This window comes from Oncorhynchus clarkii, chromosome 24, assembly GCF_045791955.1.
Source record: "Oncorhynchus clarkii lewisi isolate Uvic-CL-2024 chromosome 24, UVic_Ocla_1.0, whole genome shotgun sequence".
In the NCBI taxonomy this organism is placed as follows: domain Eukaryota; kingdom Metazoa; phylum Chordata; class Actinopteri; order Salmoniformes; family Salmonidae; genus Oncorhynchus; species Oncorhynchus clarkii.
The window spans coordinates 43,199,786-43,226,661 of record NC_092170.1 but is presented as its reverse complement, the minus strand read 5'-3'; the positions used below and the strand labels follow the sequence as shown (position 1 = coordinate 43,226,661).

The 26,876-nt window shown below is 45.3% G+C and overlaps 1 protein-coding gene across 1 annotated transcript in view; it reads right to left on the bottom strand.

Annotated features, from left to right (window-relative positions):
- Positions 1 to 1,778: 1,778 nt before the first annotated feature.
- Positions 1,779 to 26,876, bottom strand: part of LOC139382941 (RAS guanyl-releasing protein 1-like) — a 49,239-nt gene continuing 24,141 nt past the window's right edge. Inside the window, exons 8-18 of the mRNA XM_071127217.1 lie at positions 24,520 to 24,693; positions 23,019 to 23,135; positions 21,752 to 22,027; positions 19,525 to 19,605; positions 18,463 to 18,567; positions 10,665 to 10,774; positions 9,937 to 10,087; positions 9,679 to 9,715; positions 9,090 to 9,239; positions 4,498 to 4,709; positions 1,779 to 3,541 (exon numbers count right to left, since the gene is read on the bottom strand). Coding sequence (XP_070983318.1) covers positions 3,428 to 3,541; positions 4,498 to 4,709; positions 9,090 to 9,239; positions 9,679 to 9,715; positions 9,937 to 10,087; positions 10,665 to 10,774; positions 18,463 to 18,567; positions 19,525 to 19,605; positions 21,752 to 22,027; positions 23,019 to 23,135; positions 24,520 to 24,693 — 1,527 coding nt within the window. The 3' untranslated portion in view covers positions 1,779 to 3,427. The remainder of the gene's footprint in view (positions 3,542 to 4,497; positions 4,710 to 9,089; positions 9,240 to 9,678; positions 9,716 to 9,936; positions 10,088 to 10,664; positions 10,775 to 18,462; positions 18,568 to 19,524; positions 19,606 to 21,751; positions 22,028 to 23,018; positions 23,136 to 24,519; positions 24,694 to 26,876) is intronic.

Genomic DNA, 26,876 nt, shown 5'->3' with positions numbered 1-26,876 from the left:
CTACCTACGTAGCATAGAGGAATTATGTCACTACCTACATAGCATAGAGGAATTATGTCACTACCTACGTAGCATAGTGGAACTAAGTCACTACTCTTGAGTAATATATAAATTAGAACTAGCAAAGATGAAGATTTTGTAGGTTATTTTTAATGGGTGCATTTCACAAGTTGCAAGTTTGCATCAACTACCTTCACAACTACCTTCACTAAACTTTTGCGACGTTCTAGCCTCATGTCTGTCTGTCTTGTGGTTTGTTTGGTCCCTAGAAATCCCACCCCCCCCCCCCCCCAGTGATGTAGTTCCTCAATGCCAAAATAAACCATTGTTGAAACCAGACCCAAGTCACTGTGTTGCCTAGGGTCTGGTTTTCAAGACTTACCTACCAGCCAAACACAGTAGGACTCTGGTCAAAAGCCCCCCCCCATTGACGTAAGTCTATCATTGAAAACAGACCCTAGTCACTGTGTTGCCTAGGGTCAAGTCTTCCAGACCAGGTAATAGTCCGCTATAGGGCATAGAGTGCCATTTGGGACCCCAGTATAGACTCAGTACAGTAGGCCTTGACAATAACATATCATTTACCTGTAGTCCCACCTCAAATTTCCTTTAAACAAAAAAAACAAAAAACCACACTGACACCCTAAACTGAGATTAGCAGAGATGCCAGAATATGAACATAATTACAACAGTACAACAACGATCATCACATCACAGGGTTGGAAACGTTACTGTAGTTTCACGGATGCAGTCCAGCAGAAGCTTTGATAAAGGCCGTGTGTATTTGGTGGAGGTGGAAGGGACAGAGAGGTGTTGCATTGTACTACTGACATTAGTATAATCATGTCCCGTCATTCTTACCGGGTAGCTTGTTGTATAAGATTTTAAGGCAGTCTTGGGAGGTCCATCTCCACGGCCCTGTCCACTATGGCACCCTATTGCCTATATAGTGCACTACCTTGGTGTGGCAGGGTAGCCTAGTGGTTAGAGTGTGGGACCAGTAACCGAAAGGTTGCAAGAGCGAACCTCGAGCTGACAAGGTAAAAAAATTTGACGTTCTTCCCCTGAACAAGGCAGTAAACCCCACTGTTCCTAGACCAGTTAACCCCACTGTTCCTAGACCAGTTAACCCCACTGTTCCTAGACCAGTTAACCCCACTGTTCCTAGACCAGTTAACCCACTGTTCCTAGACCAGTTAACCCCACTGTTCCTAGGCCAGTTAACCCACTGTTCCTAGACCAGTTAACCCACTGTTCCTAGACCAGTTAACCCCACTGTTCCTAGACCAGTTAACCCCACTGTTCCTAGACCAGTTAACCCCACTGTTCCTAGACCAGTTAACCCCACTGTTCCTAGACCAGTTAACCCCACTGTTCCTAGACCAGTTAACCCACTGTTCCTAGACCAGTTAACCCCACTGTTCCTAGACCAGTTAACCACACTGTTCATAGACCAGTTAACCCCACTGTTCCTAGACCAGTTAACCCCACTGTTCCTAGACCAGTTAACCCCACTGTTCCTAGACCAGTTAACCCCACTGTTCCTAGACCGTCATTGAAAATAAGAATTTATCTTTTAACTGACTTGTCGAATTATTATTATTATTTTTTTTTTAAATACCTTTTTGACCAGGGATCTAGTAGTGATCAAAGTAGTGCCCTATATAGGGAATAGGGTACCATTTGGGATTCAACCCCTGGTGTTGAAGAAAAGAGCTTAGCACCACAGAACGTTCAAGAATGTTCAGAAATGGAAAAAAAATACATTATACGTCACATAACAGTTAGAATACACTGTATATATTTAGAAAACCAAAATAGATTGTAGAAGTCACAGGAAAACATTTTTTTTTTTTACATGAACTCTACTCGAAAATGATCAGGAAAAGTGGTTACATCAATGGGTGTTTATCAGAATCCATAATACCGTGGCATATTGTAGCACGGGAGGGTCGCAGGGTTGAGTCCCAAATCAAAGTATACGAAACAGTGCATTGAGGGTACTTTTCGAATGCGTGTTCCATTCGTACATATTTTTTTTTTAGCATGCATCGACGTAAGCTTCAACAGAAAGTATGCAAAGAAATATGATTACAAAAACACAACATACAAAATTACACAAATTTTGATTAAAATTAATGGCGGCCATTGCTTGAGCTGAAGCGAAAAATACAACGCGACTTGGGAATTTAAATGTTAGCTAATCATATACTTTGCCTGACTACAATATTTTATCTTGCTACGTTAATAAATACAGCCCGTTTTGGCATGGTTACCTTCCTACAGTACCCACTGTAGTGTGCGTAGGTCGTAAGCCCATTGTAAAGTCAATAGAGCTAACTGGCTAACTACTGCTGTTAGCTAGCCAGAGAGCCACAAATAATTGTTAGCTTGCTGCTCACGAAGAATTGATATCTACCTTGGATAACATTGGTTTATGTCGTTTTTTTGCCTGTTATTCTACCTGGTTAGCTACATTATTACAGTAAACATATAGCAATCAATCAAAATAAACGTATTTATAAAGCCATTCTTACATCAGCTGATGTCACAAAGTTCTGTACAGAAACCCAGCCTAAAACCCCAAACAGCAAGCATATAGCTAGCTCATAGATATGAAGTAAAACATTTGCTTCGTGTATATATCGTCTCTATTGCCATTGTCCTGGCTAGAAGAAGGAATGGGTTAAGTCCATAGTAAATCAATAGGGCTAACTGGCTAGCCACGGGGAAAAAAATGTTAGCTAGCTACCCACAAAGAATTGACATCGACTGTACCTTGCATGACATTCGTTTCTGTTGGCTAGCTAGATTACAACTATTCACATATATCTAGCTGATAATTATGAAGTAAAAGTTAGCTTTGTGTATATCTTCGTCTGTTGTCGTCATTGTCCTGGCTGGAAGGAGGGTCGGTGAATGGGGAGGTGCAGTGTGAGGTAATACAGTAGGGGGAAGTGCTTCTCAAATGGAAAGTTTTATGTGTTCTCCACACTCTCAACCTCAAGAGAATTCACTCGGGAGAACGTCATGAAGAGAATTCACTCGGGAGAACGTCCTGAAGAGAATTCACTCGGGAGAACGTCCTGAAGAGAATTCACTCGGGAGAACGTCCTGAGGAGAAAGCACTCGGGAGAACGTCCTGAAGAGAATTCACTCGGGAGAACGTCCTGAGGAGAATTCACTCGGGAGAACGTCCTGAAGAGAATTCACTTGGAGCATGAGTGTGGAGCACGGTAGGATGCATATTGAGAAACAAACCCATTGGCTCAAACACAGCCCACACAAACCCAGTTTATTTGATGTCTGGGTGTGTATGAGTTTGTGTGTGTCTGTCCGTATGTGTGCGCGCGTCTGTGTGTGTCCGTCCGTTTGTGTGTGTGTGTGTGTGTGTGTGTGTGTGTCCGTGGGTATCCAGTGTCCCAGCTCAGTCGGGTTCTCTGCTCTTATCTCTGATCAAGTTGAGTTCCTCCATCTTCTCCTGCAGGAAGGAGGCAGGCATGGAGGAGCCAAGGAATCTCTGGGGCTTCACAACACAGCCCTGGGGGGGGGAGGGAGGGTGGAGAGTCACAACACAGCCCTGGGAGGGGGGAGACAACACAGCCCTGGGGGGAGGGGGGGTGGAGAGTCACAACACAGACCTGAGGGGGGGGGGGACAACAGACCTGGGGGGGGGGGGGGAGACAACACAGCCCTGGGGGAGGGAGGGAGGGTGGAGAGTCACAACACAGCCCTGGGGGGAGGGAGGGTGGGGAGTCGCAACACAGACCTGAGGGGGGGGGGGGACAACAGACCTGGGGGGGGGGAGAGACAACACAGCCCTGGGGGAGGGAGGGAGGGTGGAGAGTCACAACACAGCCCTGGGGGGAGGGTGGAGAGTTACAACACAGACCTGGGGGTGGGGGGGGGGGGGGGGGGGGGGGAAACAACACAGCCCTGCGGGATGTCATAACACAGACCTGGGGGGGGAGGAAGGGGGGGAGACAACACAGCCCTGGGGGGAGGGAGGGTGGGTGGAGAGTCACAACACAGCCCTGGGGGGGGGAAACAACACAGCCCTGGGGGGAGGGAGGGGGAAGCGTCACAACACAGCCCTGGGGGGGAGGGAGAGTGCAGACCGTTTCAGGCAGACAGGGTCAGACAGACAGGGTCAGGCTGTTTCAGACATACAGAGTCCAGCTGTTTCAGACAGACACAGTCAGGCAGACAGGGTCAGGCTGTTTCAGACAGACAGGGTCAGGCTGTTTCAGACAGACAGGGTCAGGCTGTTTCAGACAGACAGGGTCAGGCTGTTTCAGACAGACAGGGTCAGGCTGTTTCAGACAGACAGGGTCATGTGAAATAGTTAATTTAAAAACCTGAGCTGTGTCTGATTTGGTGTTGACTACAGGTCTTACCCTGTAAAAACCTGAGCTGTGTCTGATTTGGTGTTGACTACAGGTCTTACCCTGTAAAAACCTGAGCTGTGTCTGATTTGGTGTTGACTACAGGTCTTACCCTGTCTCTCTCTATAGGGAGAACTTGCTGTTTTCCCTTCTTGTCCACACTCACAGGCATCCACAACCCCGGGTCTGTCTGGGTGGACCGGTCTGAGAGCGCAGAGTCACCCCTGTTACCCAGAGTGGACCGGTCCAGGTCCCTCCTATTACGGTTGTTACCCCAATTACTGTTACCCCCGGGGAAAACAAAGGTGTTGTCTTCCGACGAACCTGTTTGGATAAACACAACAGTACCTCATTATTATTCTAGGGAATATAACAATCAACCAGTCAGTCACTGTAGCAGTAGGTTGATGTGACAGTCACTGTAGGTTGATGTGTTAGTGACAGTCACTGTAGCAGTAGGTTAATGTGTTAGTGACAGTCACTGTAGCAGTAGGTTAATGTGATAGTGACAGTCACTGTAGCAGTAGGTTGATGTGACAGTCACTGTAGCAGTAGGTTAATGTGATAGTGACAGTCACTGTAGCAGTAGGTTGATGTGTTAGTGACAGTCACTGTAGCAGTAGGTTGATGTGACAGTCACTGTAGCAGTAGGTTAATGTGATAGTGACAGTCACTGTAGCAGTAGGTTGATGTGTTAGTGACAGTCACTGTAGCAGTAGGTTGATGTGATAGTGACAGTCACTGTAGCAGTAGGTTAATGTGATAGTGACAGTCACTGTAGCAGTAGGTTAATGTGATAGTGACAGTCACTGTAGCAGTAGGTTAATGTGATAGTGACAGTCACTGTAGCAGTAGGTTAATGTGATAGTGACAGTCACTGTAGGTTAATGTGTTAGTGACAGTCACTGTAGCACTAGGTTAATGTGTTAGTGACAGTCACTGTAGCAGTAGGTTGATGTGATAGTGACAGTCACTGTAGCAGTAGGTTGATGTGTTAGTGACAGTCACTGTAGCAGTAGGTTAATGTGATAGTGACAGTCACTGTAGCAGTAGGTTGATGTGTTAGTGACAGTCACTGTAGCAGTAGGTTGATGTGATAGTGACAGTCACTGTAGCAGTAGGTTAATGTGATAGTGACAGTCACTGTAGCACTAGGTTAATGTGATAGTGACAGTCACTGTAGCAGTAGGTTGATGTGATAGTGACAGTCACTGTAGCAGTAGGTTGATGTGACAGTCACTGTAGGTTGATGTCACAGTCACTGTAGGTTGATGTGTTAGTGACAGTCACTGTAGCAGTAGGTTGATGTGATAGTGACAGTCACTGTAGCAGTAGGTTGATGTGATATATATGGACAGTCACTGTAGGTTGATGTGACAGTGACGGTCACTGTAGGTTGATGTGATAGAGTGACAGTCACTGTAGGTTGATGTGATATAGTGACAGTCACTGTAGGTTGATGTGATAGTGACAGTCACTGTTGCAGTAGGTTGATGTGATGGTGACAGTCACTGTAGCAGTAGGTTGATGTGATAGTGACAGTCACTGTAGCAGTAGGTTGATTTGATATATATGGACAGTCACTGTAGGTTGATGTGACAGTGACGGTCATTGTAGGTTGATGTGATAGAGTGACAGTCACTGTAGGTTGATGTGATATAGTGACAGTCACTGTAGGTTGATGTGATAGAGTGACAGTCACTGTAGGTTGATGTGATAGTGACAGTCACTGTAGGTTTATGTGATAAAGTGACAGTCACTGTAGGTTGATGTGACAGTCACTGTAGGTCGATGTGATAGAGTGTCAGTCACTGTAGGTTAATGTGATAGAGTGACAGTCACTGTAGGTTGATGTGATAGAGTGTCTGTCACTGTAGGTTGATGTGATAGAGTGACAGTCACTGTAGGTTGATGTTATAGTGACAGTCACTGTAGGTTGATATGATAGTCACTGTAGATTGATGTGATAGAGTGACAGTCACTGTAGGTTGATGTGACAGTCACTGTAGATTGATGTGACAGTCACTGTAGGGTGATGTGATAGGGTGACAGTCACTGTAGATTGATATGACAGTCACTGTAGGTTGATGTGACAGTCACTGTAGGGTGATGTGATAGAGTGACAATCACTGTAGGGTGATGTGATAGAGTGACAGTCACTGTAGGGTGATGGGATAGAGTGACAGTCACTGTAGATTGATGTGATAGAGTGACAGTCACTAGCAGTAGGGTGGTGTGATAGAGAGACAGTCACTAGCAGTAGTTTGATGTGATAGAGCCAGTCACTAGCAGTAGGTTGATGTGATATAGTGACAGTCACTGTAGGTTGATGTGATAGAGTGACAGTCACTGTAGGTTGATGTGATAGAGTGACAGTCACTGTAGGTTGATGTGATAGAGTGACAGTCACTGTAGGGTGATGTGATAGAGTGACAGTCACTGTAGGTTGATGTGATAAAGTGACAGTCACTGTAGGTCGATGTGATAGTGACAGTCACTGTAGGTTGATGTGATAGTGACAGTCACTGTAGGTTGATGTGATATAGTGACAGTCACTGTAGGGTGATGTGATAGAGCCAGTCACTAGCAGTAGGGTGATGTGATAGAGAGACAGTCACTAGCAGTAGGGTGATGTGATAGAGCCAGTCACTAGCAGTAGGGTGATGTGATAGAGGCAGTCACTAGCAGTAGGGTTATGTGATAGAGCCAGTCACTAGCAGTAGGGTGATGTGATAGAGTGACAGTCACTGTAGATTGATGTGATAGAGTGACAGTCACTGTAGATTGATGTGATGGAGTGACAGTCACTAGCAGTAGGTTGATGTGATAGAGTGACAGTCACTGTAGATTGATGTGATAGAGTGACAGTCACTAGCAGTAGGGTGATGCGATAGAGCCAGTCACTAGCAGTAGGGTGATGTGATAGAGTGACAGTCACTAGCAGTAGGGTGATGTGATAGAGTGACAGTCACTAGCAGTAGGGTGGTGTGTTAGAGCCAGTCACTAGCAGTAGGGTGATGTGATAGAGCCAGTCACTAGCAGTAGGGTGATGTGATAGAGCCAGTCACTAGCAGTAGGGTGATGTGATAGAGCCAGTCACTAGCAGTATGGTGATGTGATAGAGCCAGTCACTAGCAGTAGGGTGATGTGATAGAGTGACAGCCACTAGCAGTAGGGTGATGTGATAGAGCCAGTCACTAGCAGTAGGGTGATGTGATAGAGTGACAGTCACTAGCAGTAGGGTGATGTGATAGAATGACAGTCACTAGCAGTAGGGTGATGTGATAGAGCCAGTCACTAGCAGTAGGGTGATGTGATAGAGTGACAGTCACTAGCAGTAGGGTGATGTGATAGAGCCAGTCACTAGCAGTAGGGTGATGTGATAGAGTGACAGTCACTGTAGATTGATGTGATAGAGTGACAGTCACTAGCAGTAGGTTGATGTGACAGAGTGACAGTCACTGTAGATTGATGTGATAGAGTGACAGTCACTAGCAGTAGGTTGATGTGATAGAGCCAGTCACTAGCAGTAGGGTGATGTGATAGAGTTACAGTCACTAGCAGTAGGGTGATGTGATAGAGTGACAGTCACTAGCAGTAGGGTGGTGTGATAGAGCCAGTCACTAGCAGTAGGGTGATGTGATAGAGCCAGTCACTAGCAGTAGGGTGATGTGATAGAGCCAGTCACTAGCAGTAGGGTGATGTGATAGAGCCAGTCACTGGCAGTAGGGTGATGTGATAGAGTGACAGCCACTAGCAGTAGGGTGATGTGATAGAGCCAGTCACTAGCAGTAGGGTGATGTGATAGAGCCAGTCACTAGCAGTAGGGTGATGTGATAGAGCCAGTCACTAGCAGTAGGGTGATGTGATAGAGTGACAGTCACTAGCATTAGGGTGATGTGATAGAGCCAGTCACTAGCAGTAGGGTGATGTGATAGAGTGACAGTCACTAGCAGTAGGGTGGTGTGATAGAGCCAGTCACTAGCAGTAGGGTGATGTGATAGAGCCAGTCACTAGCAGTAGGGTGATGTGATAGAGCCAGTCACTAGCAGTAGGGTGATGTGATAGAGCCAGTCACTAGCAGTAGGGTGATGTGATAGAGTGACAGTCACTAGCATTAGGGTGATGTGATAGAGCCAGTCACTAGCAGTAGGGTGATGTGATAGAGTGACAGTCACTAGCAGTAGGGTGGTGTGATAGAGCCAGTCACTAGCAGTAGGGTGATGTGATAGAGTGGCAGTCACTAGCAGTAGGGTGATGTGATAGTGACAGTCACTAGCAGTAGGGTGATGTGATAGAGCCAGTCACTAGCAGTAGGGTGATGTGATAGAGTGACAGTCACTAGCAGTAGGGTGATGTGATAGTGACAGTCACTAGCAGTAGGGTGGTGTGATAGAGTGACAGTCACTAGCAGTAGGGTGGTGTGATAGAGTGACAGTCACTAGCAGTAGGGTGATGTGATAGTGACAGTCACTAGCAGTAGGGTGATGTGATAGAGCCAGTCACTAGCAGTAGGGTGATGTGATAGAGTGACAGTTACTAGCAGTAGGGTGATGTGATAGAGCCAGTCACTAGCAGTAGGGTGATGTGATAGAGCCAGTCACTAGCAGTAGGGTGATGTGATAGAGCCAGTCACTAGCAGTAGGGTGATGTGATAGAGTGACAGTCACTAGCAGTAGGGTGATGTGATAGAGTGTGCCTTACTCCAGCTGTTCGCCTTGGTCAGGAGGTCTGGGACAGGAGTGAGGGCTGAGGCAGGGGTGGAGGGACATGACCCAGCATACACCCTGTCTCTCTTCACACACTGCATCCCACACAGGTCCTGGCAGTGTCTGTGACAGTTTACCCCACAGTCTGATGGGGAGGGAGGGGGGAGGGAGAGAGAGAGAAAGAGAGAGAGAGAGAGTAACAGGCATTTTGCCATGTCTAATGTGTATTCATGTGATATTTAAGTAAATCAAACATTACTACAACATCTTTGTGCTTCAAAAAAAACTTCAGTTGACCTGGGCTGGTTGACCTGGACATTTCATGTTATAAATATCTCTCTGAGGTTTGTAAAGACTAACATGACAAGAGGAACTGATGATACACTACCCATATTTAGAAATTGTAACTTCTACTATTACAACTTTCAAGAGAGTAAGTTTAAAGTCAGCCTGAGTTCCTTTAAAAAGAAAAGGGACCCCCCCCCCCCCCCCCGACCCATTTGTTTGGGAACCATTGTTCTAAGGTACTGTGACATCATAATGTGAGTGTTGCTGTTGTGAGAACCTTAGATGAGATATCTTACCTCGACAGTGGAAGCCCTGCTTGATGACTCCCCACAGCTACAACAGAGAGGACACAGCAGAGAGGACACAACAGAGGGCACGACAGAAAGGACACAGCAGAGAGGACACAACACAGAGGACACAACAGAGAGGACACAGCAGAGAGGACACGACAGAGAGGACACGACAGAGAGGACACAACAGAGCATGGATTAGATGGTTAGTGAATCTCAGCCAAATCACAGTTTTAACAACATCCAGCTCAATGCAATACCCACAAAGCCTCCACAAGTGTCACAGAAGGTGGGTCGCTTGTACGTGGTCTCGTGGAAGTTGTGAACGTTCTTGAAGTTGTATCCTAGTTTGGCACATACGGACATCCCCCTCATGAAGTAGGAGTTGATCTGCTGATGACTGATCTCCCCCTCTCTGGAAGGGATGGGAGGAGAGAGAGAGGGATGGGAGGAGAGAGGGAGGGATGGGAGGAGAGAGGGAGAGGAGAGAGGGATGGGATGGGAGGAGAGAGAGAGGGATGGGATGAGAGAGGGAGGGATGAGAGGAGGGAGGGAGGGATGGGATGGGGGAGGGAGGGAGGGATGGGAGGAGGGAGGGAGGGAGGAGAGAGGAAGGGATGGGAGGAGGGAGGGAGGGAGGGATGGGAGGAGAGGAGAGAGGGAGGGATGGGATGGGACAAGAGAGGGAGGAATGGGAGGAGAGAGGGAGGGATGGGATGGGAGGAGAGAGAGAGAGAGGGAAGGGATGGGAGGAGAGAGGGAGGATGGGAGGAGGGAGGGATGGGAGGAGAGAGGGAAGGAGGGAGGGATGGAAGAGGAGAGAGGGAGGGATGGGAGGAGAGGAGGGAGGGATGGGAGGAGAAAGAGAGTGACAGATTGTTAAATCTAGAGACAGAATGTTCTTAAGATGAGAGTTCACACATCCATCTGTGGCACAGGATCTCTCTCACTCTCTCTCTCATTCTCTCATTCTCTCTCTCACTCTCTCTCACCTGTCACTGTCATTGTTGCAGAAGGAGAAGGGGAAGTTAGCTGCTATCTTCTTAAAGTCCTCCAGAGAGATGTACCCATCCTGGTTCAGGTCGTAGTTCTTCATGATGGACTGCAGAGGTCAGCACAGACGTTATGTTCATTCTGTGGTACGTACGACCATAGAGATGTATAGAGATCTCTACTTGGAAATAATATGTTTTTTTTTGCATGGACGTTGCCATAGAGGGCTTCCACCATTTTAAAGTAGTAAACTAGGTGGGGATTTCTATGGGTTTTTGGGGAGCGATCAGTCAACGATCAGAGCAGTGTCTTCTTCAAATAGCGAAAGTTCAGTTAAGATGGCGGCCTCCATGCACTTACCACAAATGCCACGTTTGCTAAGTTCGTCGTATTGTATATTTCTCTGTTGCTATTTTTTTTGTATCAGCATTAGAACAGTTAAACTCAATAAACGTACTGCGGGCTGGATCCAGACCCAGAACAGGGTCAATACGGACCCAGAACAGGGTCAACACGGACCCAGACCAGGGTCAACACGGACCCAGAACAGGGTCAACACGGACCCAGAACAGGGTCAACGCGGACCATGGACCCAGAACAGGTTCAACACGGACCACGGACCAAGAACAGGGTCAACACGGACCCAGAACAGGGTCAACACGGACCCAGAACAGGGTCAACACGGACCATGGACCCAGAACAGGTTCAACACGGACCCAGAACAGGGTCAACACGGACCCAGAACAGGGTCAACACGGACCACGGACCCAGAACAGGGTCAACACGGACCATGGATCCCAATTAAACAACAAATAATAGATATACACTGCATTCAGAAAGTATTCAGACCCCTTGACCTTTTCCACATTTTGTTACGTTACAGCCTTATTCTAAAACGGATTCAATTGTTTTTTCCCCTCATCAATCTACACACAGTACCCCATAATGACAAAGCAAAAACAGTATATTTTTAAAAATAATTTTAGCAAATTTATAAAAATAAAAACGGAAATATGACATTTACAAAAGTATTCAGACCCTTTACTCAATACTTTGTTGAAGCATCCTTGGCAGCGATTACAGACTCGAGTCTTCTTGGGTATGACGCTACAAGCTTGGCACACCTGAATTTGGGGAGTTTCTCCCATTCTTCTCTGTGTAACAGTAAAGCTTCCGTCCTTCTCCTCGCCCCTACCTGGGCTCGAACCAGGGACACTCAGCACACATCGACAACAGCCTCCCACGAAGCATCGTTACCCATCGCTCCACAAAAGCCACAGCCCTTGCAGAGCAAGGGGAACCACTACTTCAAGGTCTCAGAACAAGTGACGTCACCGATTTAGCACGCACCACCGCTAACTAAGCTAGTCATTTCACATCAGTTACATCTGCAGATCCTCTCAAGCTCTGTCAGGTTGGATGGGGAGTGTCGCTGCACAGCTATTTTCAGGTCTCTCCAGAGATGTTCGATCGGGTTAAAATCTGGACTCTGGCTGGGCCACCCAAGGACATTCAGAGACTTGTCCTGAAGCCACTCCTGCGTTGTCTTGGCTGTGTGCTTAGGGTCATTGTCCTGATAGAAGGTGAACCTTCGCCCCAGTCTGAGGTCCTGAGCGCTCTGGAGCAGATTTCCATCAAGGATCTCTCTGTACTTTGCTCCGTTCATCTTTCCCTCGATCCTGACTAGTCTCCCAGTCCCTGCCGCTGAAAAACATCCCCACAGTATGATGCTGCCACCACCATGCTTCACCGTAGGGATGGTGTCAGGTTTCCTCCTGTGACGCTTGGCATTCAGGCCAAAGAGTTTAATCTTGGTTTCATCAGACCAGAGAATCTTGTTTCTCATGGTCTGAGAGTCCTTTAGGTGCCTTTTGGCAAACTTCAAGCGGGCTGTCATGTGCCTTTTACTGAGGAGTGTTCTTGGTCACCTCCCTGACCAAGGCCCTTCTCCTCCGACTGCTCAGTAAACTGCTCAGGCAGCTAGCTCTAGGAAGAGTCTTGGTGGTTCCAAACTTCTTCCATTTCAGAATTATGGAGGCCACTGTGTTCTTGGAGACCTTCAATGTTGCAGAAATGTTTTGGTACCCTTCCCCAGATCTGTGGCTCAACACAATTCTGGCTCGGGGCTCTACGACCTCATGGCTTGGTTTTTGCTCTGACATGCACTGTCAACTGTGGGACCTTATATAGACAGGTGTGTGCCTTTCCAAATCATGTCCAATCAATTGAATTTACCACAGGTGTACTCCAATCAAGTGATGTCATTATGGGGTATTGTGATGTCATTATGGGTTATTGTGATGTCATTATGGGGTATTGTGATGTCATTATGGGGTATTGTGATGTCATTATGTGGTATTGTGATGTCATTATGGGGTATTGTGATGTCATTATGTGGTATTGTGATGTCATTATGTGGTATTGTGATGTCATTATGTGGTATTGTGATGTCATTACGGAGTATTGTGATGTCATTATGTGGTATTGTGATGTCATTATGTGGTATTGTGATGTCATTACGGAGTATTGTGATGTCATTATGTGGTATTGTGATGTCATTATGTGGTATTGTGATGTCATTATGTGGTATTGTGGTGTCATTATGGGGTTTTGTGATGTCATTATGGGTATTGTGATGTCATTACGGAGTATTGTGATGTCATTATGTGGTATTGTGATGTCATTATGGGGTATTGTGATGTCATTATGTGGTATTGTGATGTCATTATGGGGTATTGTGATGTCATTATGTGGTATTGTGATGTCATTATGTGGTATTGTGATGTCATTATGTGGTATTGTGATGTCATTACGGAGTATTGTGATGTCATTATGTGGTATTGTGATGTCATTATGTGGTATTGTGATGTCATTACGGAGTATTGTGATGTCATTATGTGGTATTGTGATGTCATTATGTGGTATTGTGATGTCATTATGTGGTATTGTGATGTCATTATGGGGTATTGTGACGTCATTATGTGGTATTGTGATGTCATTATGTGGTATTGTGATGTCATTATGTGGTATTGTGATGTCATTACGGAGTATTGTGATGTCATTATGTGGTATTGTGATGTCATTATGGGGTATTGTGATGTCATTATGTGGTATTGTGATGTCATTATGTGGTAGTGTGATGTCATTACGGAGTATTGTGATGTCATTATGTGGTATTGTGATGTCATTATGGGGTATTGTGATGCCATTATGTGGTATTGTGATGTCATTACGGAGTATTGTGATGTCATTATGTGGTATTGTGATGTCATTATGGGGTATTGTGATGTCATTATGTGGTATGTCATTATGGGGTATTGTGATGTCATTATGTGGTATGTCATTATGGGGTATTGTGATGTCATTATGGGGTATTGTGATGTCATTATGTTGTGATGTCATTATGGGGTATTGTGATGTCATTATGTGGTATTGTGTGTAGATTGATGAGGAATACTTTTTTATTTCATCCATTTTAGAATAAGGCTGTAACGTAACAAAATGTGGAAAAAGTCAAGGGGTCTGAATACTTTCCGAATGCACTGTATATATATTTAAAGAATTTGGTTGAGGTTTGACAACTAGTATCATATAACAACAAATAAGTGTGTGGAATTGCAGGAAATTAGCTTTAAAACGGCTACATTTTTACCTTCACTCTGTGGTAGGAAGTACATTTTAAAACTGCAATTCTTTTTTCTCTGTAGTGTCAACAGTTTGGGGTCACACGTGTTGTGAGGTGGGGGTTTGTTTCCGACAATATCCATCCAGACCCTTTTCCACCTAGGAAATGTGTATGACCGGAACCTTCTCAAATAGTACTTGCTCAACCCACATGATTCCAATTTTAGCACCAAGATGCTGCCTAGCTGATTTATCGTTGCATTGAACCATGTTCAAAAATAGTCCCGGTCGGTATTAGATAGAACTGTGGGGGGGGAAAACAACATGTGGTTACCTAGGTTACCGTTGGCTCACAGCAACAAAAAAACTTGCCCCTTTTCAAAATGCAATTTTTCTTGTTGTCTTCTTGTTTTAGTCAATAAAAAAATGACATTAAAGATACAGTGCCTTGCGAAAGTATTCGGCCCCCTTGAACTTTGCGACCTTTTGCCACATTTCAGGCTTCAAACATAAAGATATAAAACTGTATTTTTTTGTGAAGAATCAACAACAAGTGGGACACAATCATGAAGTGGAACGACATTTATTGGATATTTCAAACTTTTTTAACAAATCAAAAACTGAAAAATTGGGCGTGCAAAATGATTCAGCCCCCTTAAGTTAATACTTTGTAGCGCCACCTTTTGCTGCGATTACAGCTGTAAGTCGCTTGGGGTATGTCTCTATCAGTTTTGCACATCGAGAGACTGACATTTTTTCCCATTCCTCCTTGCAAAACAGCTCGAGCTCAGTGAGGTTGGATGGAGAGCATTTGTGAACAGCAGTTTTCAGTTCTTTCCACAGATTCTCGATTGGATTCAGGTCTGGACTTTGACTTGGCCATTCTAACACCTGGATATGTTTATTTTTGAACCATTCCATTGTAGATTTTGCTTTATGTTTTGGATCATTGTCTTGTTGGAAGACAAATCTCCGTCCCAGTCTCAGGTCTTTTGCAGACTCCATCAGGTTTTCTTCCAGAATGGTCCTGTATTTGGCTCCATCCATCTTCCCATCAATTTTAACCATCTTCCCTGTCCCTGCTGAAGAAAAGCAGGCCCAAACCATGATGCTGCCACCACCATGTTTGACAGTGGGGATGGTGTGTTCAGCTGTGTTGCTTTTACGCCAAACATAACGTTTTGCATTGTTGCCAAAAAGTTCAATTTTGGTTTCATCTGACCAGAGCACCTTCTTCCACATGTTTGGTGTGTTTCCCAGGTGGCTTGTGGCAAACTTTAAACGACACTTTTTATGGATATCTTTAAGAAATGGATTTCTTCTTGCCACTCTTCCATAAAGGCCAGATTTGTGCAATATACGACTGATTGTTGTCCTATGGACAGAGTCTCCCACCTCAGCTGTAGATCTCTGCAGTTCATCCAGAGTGGTCATGGGCCTCTTGGCTGCATCTCTGATCAGTCTTCTCCTTGTATGAGCTGAAAGTTTAGGGGGACGGCCAGGTCTTGGTAGATTTGCAGTGGTCTGATACTCCTTCCATTTCAATATTATCGCTTGCACAGTGCTCCTTGGGATGTTTAAAGCTTGGGAAATCTTTTTGTATCCAAATCAGGCTTTAAACTTCTTCACAACAGTATCTCGGACCTGCCTGGTGTGTTCCTTGTTCTTCATGATGCTCTCTGCGCTTTTAACGGACCTCTGAGACTATCACAGTGCAGGTGCATTTATACGGAGACTTGATTACACACAGGTGGATTGTATTTGTCATCATTAGTCATTTAGGTCAACATTGGATCATTCAGAGATCCTCACTGAACTTCTGGAGAGAGTTTGCTGCACTGAAAGTAAAGGGGCTGAATAATTTTGCACGGCCAATTTTTCAGTTTTGATTTGTTAAAAAAGTTTGAAATATCCAATAAATGTCGTTCCACTTCATGATTGTGTCCCACTTGTTGTTGATTCTTCACAAAAAAATACAGTTTTATATCTTTATGTTTGAAGCCTGAAATGTGGCAAAAGGTTGCAAAGTTCAAGGGGGCCGAATACTTTCGCAAGGCACTGTATCTGTTGGTCACAGATACCTTAAAAAAAAAAGTAGGGGTGTGAATCAGAAAACCAGTCAGTATCTGGTGTGACCACCATTTGTCTCATGCAGCGTGACACATCTCCTTCACATAGAGTTGATCAGGCTGTTGATTGTGGCCTGTGGAATGTTGTCGCCACTCCTCTTCAACGGCTGTGTGAAGTTGCTGGATATTGGTGTGAACTGGAACACGCTGTCATACACGTCGATCCAGAGCATCCCAAACATGCTCAGTGGGTGACATGTCTGGTGAGTATGCAGGCCATGGAAGAACTGGGAAAGTTTCAGCATTCAGAATTTGTGCACAGATCCTTGTGACATGGTGCCGTGCATGATCATGCTGAAACATGAGGTGATGGCGGTAGATGAATGGCACGACAATGGGCCTGCCTGCCCTTACCATAACCCCACCGCCACCAAGAGGCAGTCTGTTCACAACATTGACATCAGCAAACGGCGGCTTATGGTAGAGAAATGATCATTCAATTATCTGGTAACAGCTCTGGTGGACCTTCCTGCAGTCAGCACGCTCCCTCAAGACTTGAGTCATCTGTGGCCTTGTGTTGTGTGACAAAACTGCACATTTTAGAGTGGCCCCAGCACAAGGTGCACCTGTGTAATGATCATGCTGTTTAATCAGCTTCTTGATATGCCACACCTGTCAGGCGGATGGATTATCTTGACGAAGGAGAAATGCTCAGTAACAGGGATGTAAACAAATTTGTGCACAACATTTGAGAGAAATAAGCTTTTTTGTGCAGTATGGAACATTTCTGGGATCTTTTATTTCAGATCAAGAAACATGGAACCAACACTTTGCATGTTACTTTTTATATTTTTTGTTCAATGTAGAAAAATGTCATATTGTAGTGCTTCCCTCAAGCCTCTTTTCATGACGATGCTAGCAGCCACGTAAGTGACTGAGTGCTAGCTAGCTAACGACAGGAGCATTAAGCCTCTTTTCATGACGATGCTAGCAGCCACGTAAGTGACTGAGTGCTAGCTAGCTAACGACAGGAGCATTAAGCCTCTTTTCATGACGATGCTAGCAGCCACGTAAGTGACTGAGTGCTAGCTAGCTAACGACAGGAGCATTAAGCCTCTTTTCATGACGATGCTAGCAGCCACGTAAGTGACTGAGTGCTAGCTAGCTAACGACAGGAGCATTAAGCCTCTTTTCATGACGATGCTAGCTAGCTAACGACAGGAGCATTAAGCCTCTTTTCCTGACGATGCTAGCAGCCACGTAAGTGACTGAGTGCTAGCTAGCTAACGACAGGAGCATTAAGCTAGCCAAGACCAACAACACAAACAAACTGACTGTACAGCTACAAGTAGTGAGTGGAGTATTACTGTGATATCTTTATTCACCTTCATCATTGGTTCGTAAATGAAAATCACCGCCATCTAGTGGTCACAATTAAATGACACACACGATTTGGTTTAAGACTCCAGCACTGCAAGTTGTGACGTCAATCACCAATAATAGCTTTACACTTTTTTTTTTTTTTTTCAAAACGTCAAATTTAGAAGAAAATGGACTACTTTAAAATGGAGATGGTGCTGAACGTGGGCTCACAGACACCATGATGGGACAGAATCAACGTTGGGATCTCTACACATCTCTATGGGTACGACAGATAAAGTACATGATGTTAACTTTGTGTTGTGGTAGAGCAAGGGGGGGTAGTTCTGCTTTAGACTGCACAGTAATGAGAAAATGAAAAAAGACTCACACACAGACAGGCAACACATCTCACAGTTCTATCCCAATTCAACTCTACTTGATTCCTTGCATCCTATCTCCTTGCCTCCTTCGCAACCATATTGAAAAGAAGAAGCTCCTCTCTCCTCTGACCTTCTTCTTCATTGTGTTTTGAGAAGTGGGGAGATAGGATGTGAGAAATCAGGAGAGATACATTTAGAAAGAGCCCGAGTGTCGCTGAGGACAGACAGACAGACAGAGAGACCAGCAGACAGACAGACAGACAGAGAGGAGAGAGAGAGAGACCAGCAGGCAGACAGACAGACAGACAGACAGAGAGGAGAGAGAGAGAGACCAGCAGACAGACAGACAGACAGATACTCACATCCACCATCTGTTTGACGTGTTTAGAGATGGTGTCTGGGTCCAGCCTCGGAGTCACCCCTGACCCCCACTCTGCTACAACTGGGGATTTGACAGGTGCTACAGGCTAAGGGGGGAGGGGAAGGGAGAGGAAGGGAGAGGAGAGGAAAGGAGGGAGGAGGCATGAAAGACTGCACACGTTAAAACACCTACCACATCACAAGCCTTTGTCAAGGGCTCAGTCTTTTTGTGGTTAACTTTGATGTAGCCTCCACCCACAGGATGATGCAGTGAGCTCAGCGTGTAAAGTCAGAGGTCAGGAAGAAGGGAGGCAGGATGATGGTAACAGATAACGTTGATAAACTGCATGTCAGCAGTAAGAGACAGAGCACAGTGAGTGACACTAGTCTCTCTAAGCACTTCCTCTGTAAAGGTCTACACACGTTGTATTCGGCGCTTATGACAAGTATAATTTTGATTTGATTCGACAGCCCCTGTGTCTAATGACCTAGGAAGAAGTTGATGAGGCTGGCACACGACTCTAGAGATTTCACCCCCCCCCCCCCCCTTTTCCCGAAGAGTACAATCATTGATTGTGTTCGAGAGCATCAATCCCATGATGCATTGTGGGTAAATGGTGACTGACTGATCTACAAAATAATAATTGAGTAGTTATTTATGATACAAGGTGATTCGTTGATCGGTCAGCCGGCAGTCACGTGTGTTGTCGGCTGCAATGTGGAACAAGCCCATTTACTTCCTCGCAACTAGATCGGACATACAGTGGGGGGAAAAAGTATTTAGTCAGCCACCAATTGTGCAAGTTCTCCCACTTAAAAAGATGAGAGGCCTGTAATTTTCATCATAGGTACACTTCAACTATGACAGACAAAATGAGAAAAAAAATCCAGAAAATCACATTGTAGGATTTTTTATGAATTTATTTGCAAATTATGGTGAAAAATAATTTGAAAATTACAGGCCTCTCTCATCTTTTTAAGTGGGAGAACTTGCGCAATTAGTGGCTGACTAAATACTTTTTTGCCCCACTGATATATAATGTTTTTAGGTGTCCAGTACTGACCTGTGTCTTAGGGTTCTTGGGTTCCTTGGTGTAGGACAGCTCATAGATCTCATCTTCTGTGTAGTAAAGATCCAGAGACAGCTGGGGGGGAGAGGAGGGGGGGGGGGGGTGACTATACATTCAAGAGGTCTACTGTGTCTCTCAATACATCTACTTTAGTAATAGCTTTTCACAGTATCCATACCACTAAACGGAGCCCTATAACCAAATCATTTTTTTTTTTTTACAGTGCCTTGCGAAAGTATTCGGCCCCCTTGAACTTTGCGACCTTTTGCCACATTTCAGGCTTCAAACAGAAAGATATAAAACTGTATTTTTTTGTGAAGAATCAACAACAAGTGGGACACAATCATGAAGTGGAACGACATTTATTGGATATTTCAAACTTTTTTATCAAATCAAAAACTGAAAAATTGGGAGTGCAAAATTATTCAGCCCCCTTAAGTTAATACTTTGTAGCGCCACCTTTTGCTGCGATTACAGCTGTAAGTCGCTTGGGGTATGTCTCTATCAGTTTTGCACATCGAGAGACTGAAATTTTTTCCCATTCCTCCTTGCAAAACAGCTCGAGCTCAGTGAGGTTGGATGGAGAGCATTTGTGAACAGCAGTTTTCAGTTCTTTCCACAGATTCTCGATTGGATTCAGGTCTGGACTTTGACTTGGCCATTCTAACACCTGGATATGTTTATTTTTGAACCATTCCATTGTAGATTTTGCTTTATGTTTTGGATCATTGTCTTGTTGGAAGACAAATCTCCGTCCCAGTCTCAGGTCTTTTGCAGACTCCATCAGGTTTTCTTCCAGAATGGTCCTGTATTTGGCTGTGTTGCTTTTACGCCAAACATAACGTTTTGCATTGTTGCCAAAAAGTTCAATTTTGGTTTCATCTGACCAGAGCACCTTCTTCCACATGTTTGGTGTGTCTCCCAGGTGGCTCGTGGCAAACTTTAAACAACACTTTTTATGGATATCTTTAAGAAATGGCTTTCTTCTTGCCACTCTTCCATAAAGGCCAGATTTGTGCAATATACGACTGATTGTTGTCCTATGGACAGTCTCCCACCTCAGCTGTAGATCTCTGCAGTTCATCCAGAGTGATCATGGGCCTCTTGGCTGCATCTCTGATCAGTCTTCTCCTTGTATGAGCTGAAAGTTTAGAGGGACGGCCAGGTCTTGGTAGATTTGCAGTGGTCTGATACTCCTTCCATTTCAATATTATCGCTTGCACAGTGCTCCTTGGGATGTTTAAAGCTTGGGAAATCTTTTTGTATCCAAATCCGGCTTTAAACTTCTTCACAACAGTATCTCGGACCTGCCTGGTGTGTTCCTTGTTCTTCATGATGCTCTCTGCGCTTTTAACGGACCTCTGAGACTATCACAGTGCAGGTGCATTTATACGGAGACTTGATTACACACAGGTGGATTGTATTTATCATCATTAGTCATTTAAGTCAACATTGGATCATTCAGAGATCCTCACTGAACTTCTGGAGAGAGTTTGCTGCACTGAAAGTAAAGGGGCTGAATAATTTTGCACGCCCAATTTTTCAGTTTTTGATTTGTTAAAAAAGTTTGAAATATCCAATAAATGTCGTTCCACTTCATGATTGTGTCCCACTTGTTGTTGATTCTTCACAAAAAAAAATACAGTTTTATATCTTTATGTTTGAAGCCTGAAATGTGGCAAAAGGTCGCAAAGTTCAAGGGGGCCGAATACTTTCGCAAGGCACTGTATATAGCCCTTCGTACATCAGCTGATATCTCAAAGTGCTGTACAGAAACCCAGAAACCGATAAAAACTAAATCAATTCCATTTGAGAAAAAGGTATTCTAGCCTGGTTATAAATAAAGATTTGAACAAATTAAAAAAATATCCCAATGCCCCAGGGCAGTGATTGGGGACACTGCCCAGTGCAGGGTGCCGTCTTTCGGATGGGACGTTCAACGGGTGTCCTGACTCTCTGAGGTCATTAAAGATCCCATGGCACTTATCGTAAGAGTAGGGGGTGTTAACCCCCTGTGTCCTTGGCTAAATTCCCCATTCTGGCCCTCAAACCATCACGGTCACCTAATCATCCCCAGTTTACAATTGTCTCATTCACCCCCCCCCCTCCTCTCCCCTGTAACTATTCCCCAGGTCGTTGCTGTAAATGAGAACGTGTTCTCAGTCAACTAAACCTGGTCAAAAAAATTGAACTAAATAAAGATACAATATAAATATCTCACGGTAAGTAGATGCAGCAGATCTTTGTTGGCTTCAAACGGAGGAGAGCAGGAGTGTACCGACAGCAGGTCAGAGATGTTAGAGTAGAGATGCTGCAGTTTGCCCAGGTTAATCTTCTGCTCCTCCAGGTAGTCTGGCAGGGCCTCGTTCAGGGAGATCAGGTCCTTCAAGTGGACCCCCAGGATAGGCACTTTAAACCCTGAACACTCACTGTACACCCGTCGGTAGTTACTATAGTTACTGGAGGACGACAGCAGCTCTGTCATCTCGCTCAGGGCCTGGAGAGGAAGAGGAGGAGGTAAAAAAGGAGATTACTTCCTACATGGATGTCGTCGGTTTCCTCTGAACACCCATGGTGCTTTAGGGGGAAGGTTTCAGTGGATTTTTATAAAAAAAATAAAAAGTAGTGTAACATGAAAAAAAGTTTGTCCTTTTTAGATAAAAAAATATACTAAAATATATTCACGTCATCCAAATATTTTATTACAACACACTGTTTTGCAATGTCTACAGTAGCCTCAACAAATAAAGGAGGACAGCTAGTTTCCGTCCTCCTCTGGGGTACATTGACTTCAATGCAAAACCTAGGAGGCTCACGTAGTAGCTTAAACCTACCGATGACCTGGATGAATGGAATATGAATGACAATCATCCACACACACAATCATCAATCATCCAATACGCTGTAATAGAAATAATAAGGCCATGCTCATAAAAATATATATTAGTCCTCCCTCATCTTAAACGTCACCAACTGCCACTGGGAGGTTTGAATTTAGAAAATATTTAGAACACCAAGAAATGTATTACAACGTAATGGTAGCTAGAACATCTGCTGCTTATGGATACATGTGACATATTAGCCTGTTATCAAGGGCCTATCACAGCTAAGGATCCCATCAGCTAGGTTAGGGTTAGGGCCTATCACAGCTAAGGATCCCATCAGCTAGGTTAGGGTTAGGGCCTATCACAGCTAAGGATCCCATCAGCTAAGTTAGGGTTAGGGCCTATCACAGCTAAGGATCCCATCAGCTAGATTAGGGTTAGGGCCTATCACAGCTAAGGATCCCATCAGCTAGGTTAGGGTTAGGGCCTATCACAGCTAAGGATCCCATCAGCTAGGTTAGGGTTAGGGCCTATCACAGCTAAGGATCCCATCAGCTAGGTTAGGGTTAGGGCCTATCACAGCTAAGGATCCCATCAGCTAGATTAGTGTTAGGGCCTATCACAGCTAAGGATCCCATCAGCTAGGTTAGGGTTAAGGCTGACCTTAGTGACGTCAGGGGGTAGCAGACTGGCGGTGTCCTTCAGACGAGAGATGGAGCTGTGACACAGACCCCCCGTCACCGCCATCAGAGTGTTGAAGTTCTGCAGCGCATGCAGCCTCTACAGGGGGAGGGAGAAAATAAATGTATTTGTCATTTCAGGAAGTGCTTCTGGATTCTAAAGAAAAGGGAACTTATGTCAGCAGACACCAGAGGAGGAAGGGGAGGACCATCCTCAGTGAATAAAAAATGTAAAAAAATAGTCTACATTTTCAAGTTATCCTTTTTAGATAAAACTATACTAAATGTATTCACGTCACCAAATAATTGATTAAAACCCACTGTTTTGTAATGAAGGTCTACAATAGCCTCAACAGCACAAGGTAGCACCATGGTGTAGCCGGAGGACAGCTAGCTTCCGTCCTCCTCTGGGGTACATTGACTTCAATACAAAACCTAGGAGGCTCATGGTTCTCACCCCCTTCCATAGACTTACACAGTAATTATGGAAACGTCTGGAGGATGTCCTCCAACCTATCAGAGCTCTTGTAGCACCCAATCAAAGGATCAGAGAATGAATCTAGTACTGAAAGCATAAGCTACAACTAGCTAGCACTGCAGTGCATAAAATGTGGTAAATAGTTGACTCAAAGAGAGAGAAAGACAATAGTTGAACAGCTAGCTAGTTTAGCCTACTCAAACACCCAGCTCAAACAGGGAGGGTTGCTATGTTAGCTAGCTGGCTATGGCTATCCCATAGAGAGGGATGCTATGTTAGCTAGCTGGCTATGGCTATCCCACAGAGAGGGATGCTATGTTAGCTAGCTGGCTATGGCTATCCAACACTGGAATTCTTCCAAGTCAAGGTAAGCTTTTGGTTTTATTAATTTATTGCCCCCGGGGTAATTGCTAAACTGTTTGCTGACTGTACACTGTACTCCATGATAGTAGCAGTTATAGTTATAGTAGCTAGTAGCTAATATGGTGACAACGATGTAGGCTGTGTGTAGTGGTTAGTGGTTATGAGGAAAGTGTTTGTTTTTTTTGTCTGGTCACAGACAGCTGATGTGGTGTTCACTGAAGTCCTCAAGCGAAGGGAAACGGTGAGAGGAGGAGAGCACGTAGATGGGAGAAGGAATTCTACAACGAGCAAAGGGATCAGTATGTGGCTTCTATGAAAGTGAACTGTGTTTGGGTGTGATCAGGGGTGTATTCATTCTACCGATTCTGTTGAAAAACATCTCCTAAACAGAAGCAAACTGAGCAAAACAGTGATCAACACACCTGAATTTCTCCAACTGTTGGACTAATGATCACACCCTAGATCAGCTAGATGCAGCCAAGAGATGTGTCGCTGTCTGTCACTTTGATTACTCAAATGTTTCTCTCTGCTGAGTGGTTTGTGTGTGTGTGTGTGTGTGTGTGTGTGTGTGTGTGTGTGTGTGTGTGTGTGTGTGTGTGTGTGTGTGTGTGTGTGTGTGTGTGTGTGTGTGTTTCTAGGTTACCTGGGCTACGTGTAGGAACTTGGTGAAGACCTGGGCTCTCTGCTGTGCAGTGTGTCTGCTCAGAATCATCAGCTGGACCCACTGAGACACCCCATTACACATCATGACACTGCGCTCCAGGGATGGGTTGTCCCTCACAGAGCCACGCACCACGTAGCTACGGTAGTCCAGGAACTGACGCAGAGCAGGAAAGGACAGGACACAGGAGTGGACAGAGAGAGAGACAGGCAGGTAAGACAGGACACAGGAGTGGACAGAGAGAGAGACAGGCAGGTAAGACAGGACACAGGAGTGGACAGAGAGAGAGACAGGCAGGTAAGACAGGACACAGGAGTGGACAGAGAGAGAGAGAGAGACAGGCAGGTAAGACAGGACACAGGAGTGGACAGAGAGACAGAGAGAGACAGGCAGGTAAGACAGGACACAGGAGTGGACAGAGAGAGAGAGACAGGCAGGTAAGACAGGACACAGGAGTGGACAGAGAGAGAGAGAGAGGCAGGTAAGACAGGACGCAGGAGTGGACAGAGAGAGAGAGACAGGCAGGTAAGACAGGACACAGGAGTGGACAGAGAGAGAGAGAGAGAGAGAGACAGGCAGGTAAGACAGGACACAGGAGTGGACAGAGAGAGAGAGAGAGAGACAGGCAGGTAAGACAGGACACAGGAGTGGACAGAAAGAGAGAGACAGGCAGGTAAGACAGGACACAGGAGTGGACAGAGAGAGAGAGAGAGGCAGGTAAGACAGGACGCAGGAGTGGACAGAGAGAGAGAGACAGGCAGGTAAGACAGGACACAGGAGTGGACAGAGAGAGAGAGAGAGAGAGAGAGAGGCAGGTAAGACAGGACACAGGAGTGGACAGAGAGAGAGAGAGAGAGACAGGCAGGTAAGACAGGACACAGGAGTGGACAGAGAGAGAGAGAGAGACAGGCAGGTAAGAGAGGACATGAACTTGTTAAAGACATTCTCTGCTACTTTTGTATGCCTTTCAGCCAGTACTGAACGTATAGCTCACAAGCCAAAATGGTCCCTGAAAACCGCGTACTATTTAACATTGCTCTCTCTCTCTTGCTCGCTGTCACTTAAATGGCAAGAAGCTGTCACTTAAATCGCAAGAAGCTGTCACTTAAATGGCAAGAAGCTGTCACTTAAATGGCAAGGGTTCATCGGATTTCTAGGGGGCTGGACCCACGTGAGGGAAAATTGCTCCGCACAGCTTCTAATTGAGTTAAGACAGTAATTCTGCTCATAGATGATTGATGTATGAACGACACATTGACACATCCAGCCCAAAGAGGGAAGTTAAAACAAATAAAAAATGACTAGTCGCCAAAGTACCTGAGCATGTCTTTAACAAACAGATTTGTTTGTTTTTTTAAATCAATGGCTCAATTTAAATGAACCTTCCTGCAGTGTTAATCCATTTAGTTGTTTGTTGGTCAAATAAAATTACATTGTTTAAGGGGAATCAGTCTCAGTTAGGCTCTGCAAATATTGTATAATCTGGATCATGTAATGAGTAGTAATTTGGGATGCAATGTGCTTTGTAGATCAATGATTCCCAGTCCAAGCAATGTAGTCCACCTCAAACACACATATTGACTGACTGACTGGCTAACTGACTGACTGCTTTAACTGACTGACTAAACGGCTAGCAGACTTACTGACTGGCTGACTGATTGACTGACTGGCTGGCTGGCTAACTGGATAGTTGACTGACTGAGTGGCTGGCTGGCTGGCTGGCTAACTGGCTAGTTGACTGACTGACTGGCTGGCTGGCTAACTGGCTAGTTGACTGACTGACTGGTTGGCTGGCTAACTGGCTAGTTGACTGGCTGAGTGGCTGGCTGGCTGATTAACTGGCTAGTTGACTGACTGGCTGGCTGGCTAACTGGCTAGTTGACTGACTGACTAGCTGAGTGACTGGCTAGCTGGCTAACTGGCTAGCTAACTGACTGGCTGACTGGCTGGCTAACTGGCTAGTTGACTGACTGACTGGTTGGCTGGCTAACTGGCTAGTTGACTGGCTGAGTGGCTGGCTGGCTGATTAACTGGCTAGTTGACTGACTGGCTGGCTGGCTAACTGGCTAGTTGACTGACTGACTAGCTGAGTGACTGGCTAGCTGGCTAACTGGCTAGTTGACTGACTGGCTGACTGACTGACTGGCTGGCTGGCTGGCTGGCTGGCTAACTGGCTAGTTGACTGCCTGACTGGCTGGCTGGCTAACTGGCTAGTTGACTGACTGACTGGCTGACTGACTGACTGGCTGGCTGGCTGACTAACTGGCTAGTTGACTGACTGACTGGCTGACTAGCTGGCTGGCTGGCTAACTGGCTGGTTGACTGACTGGCTGACTAGC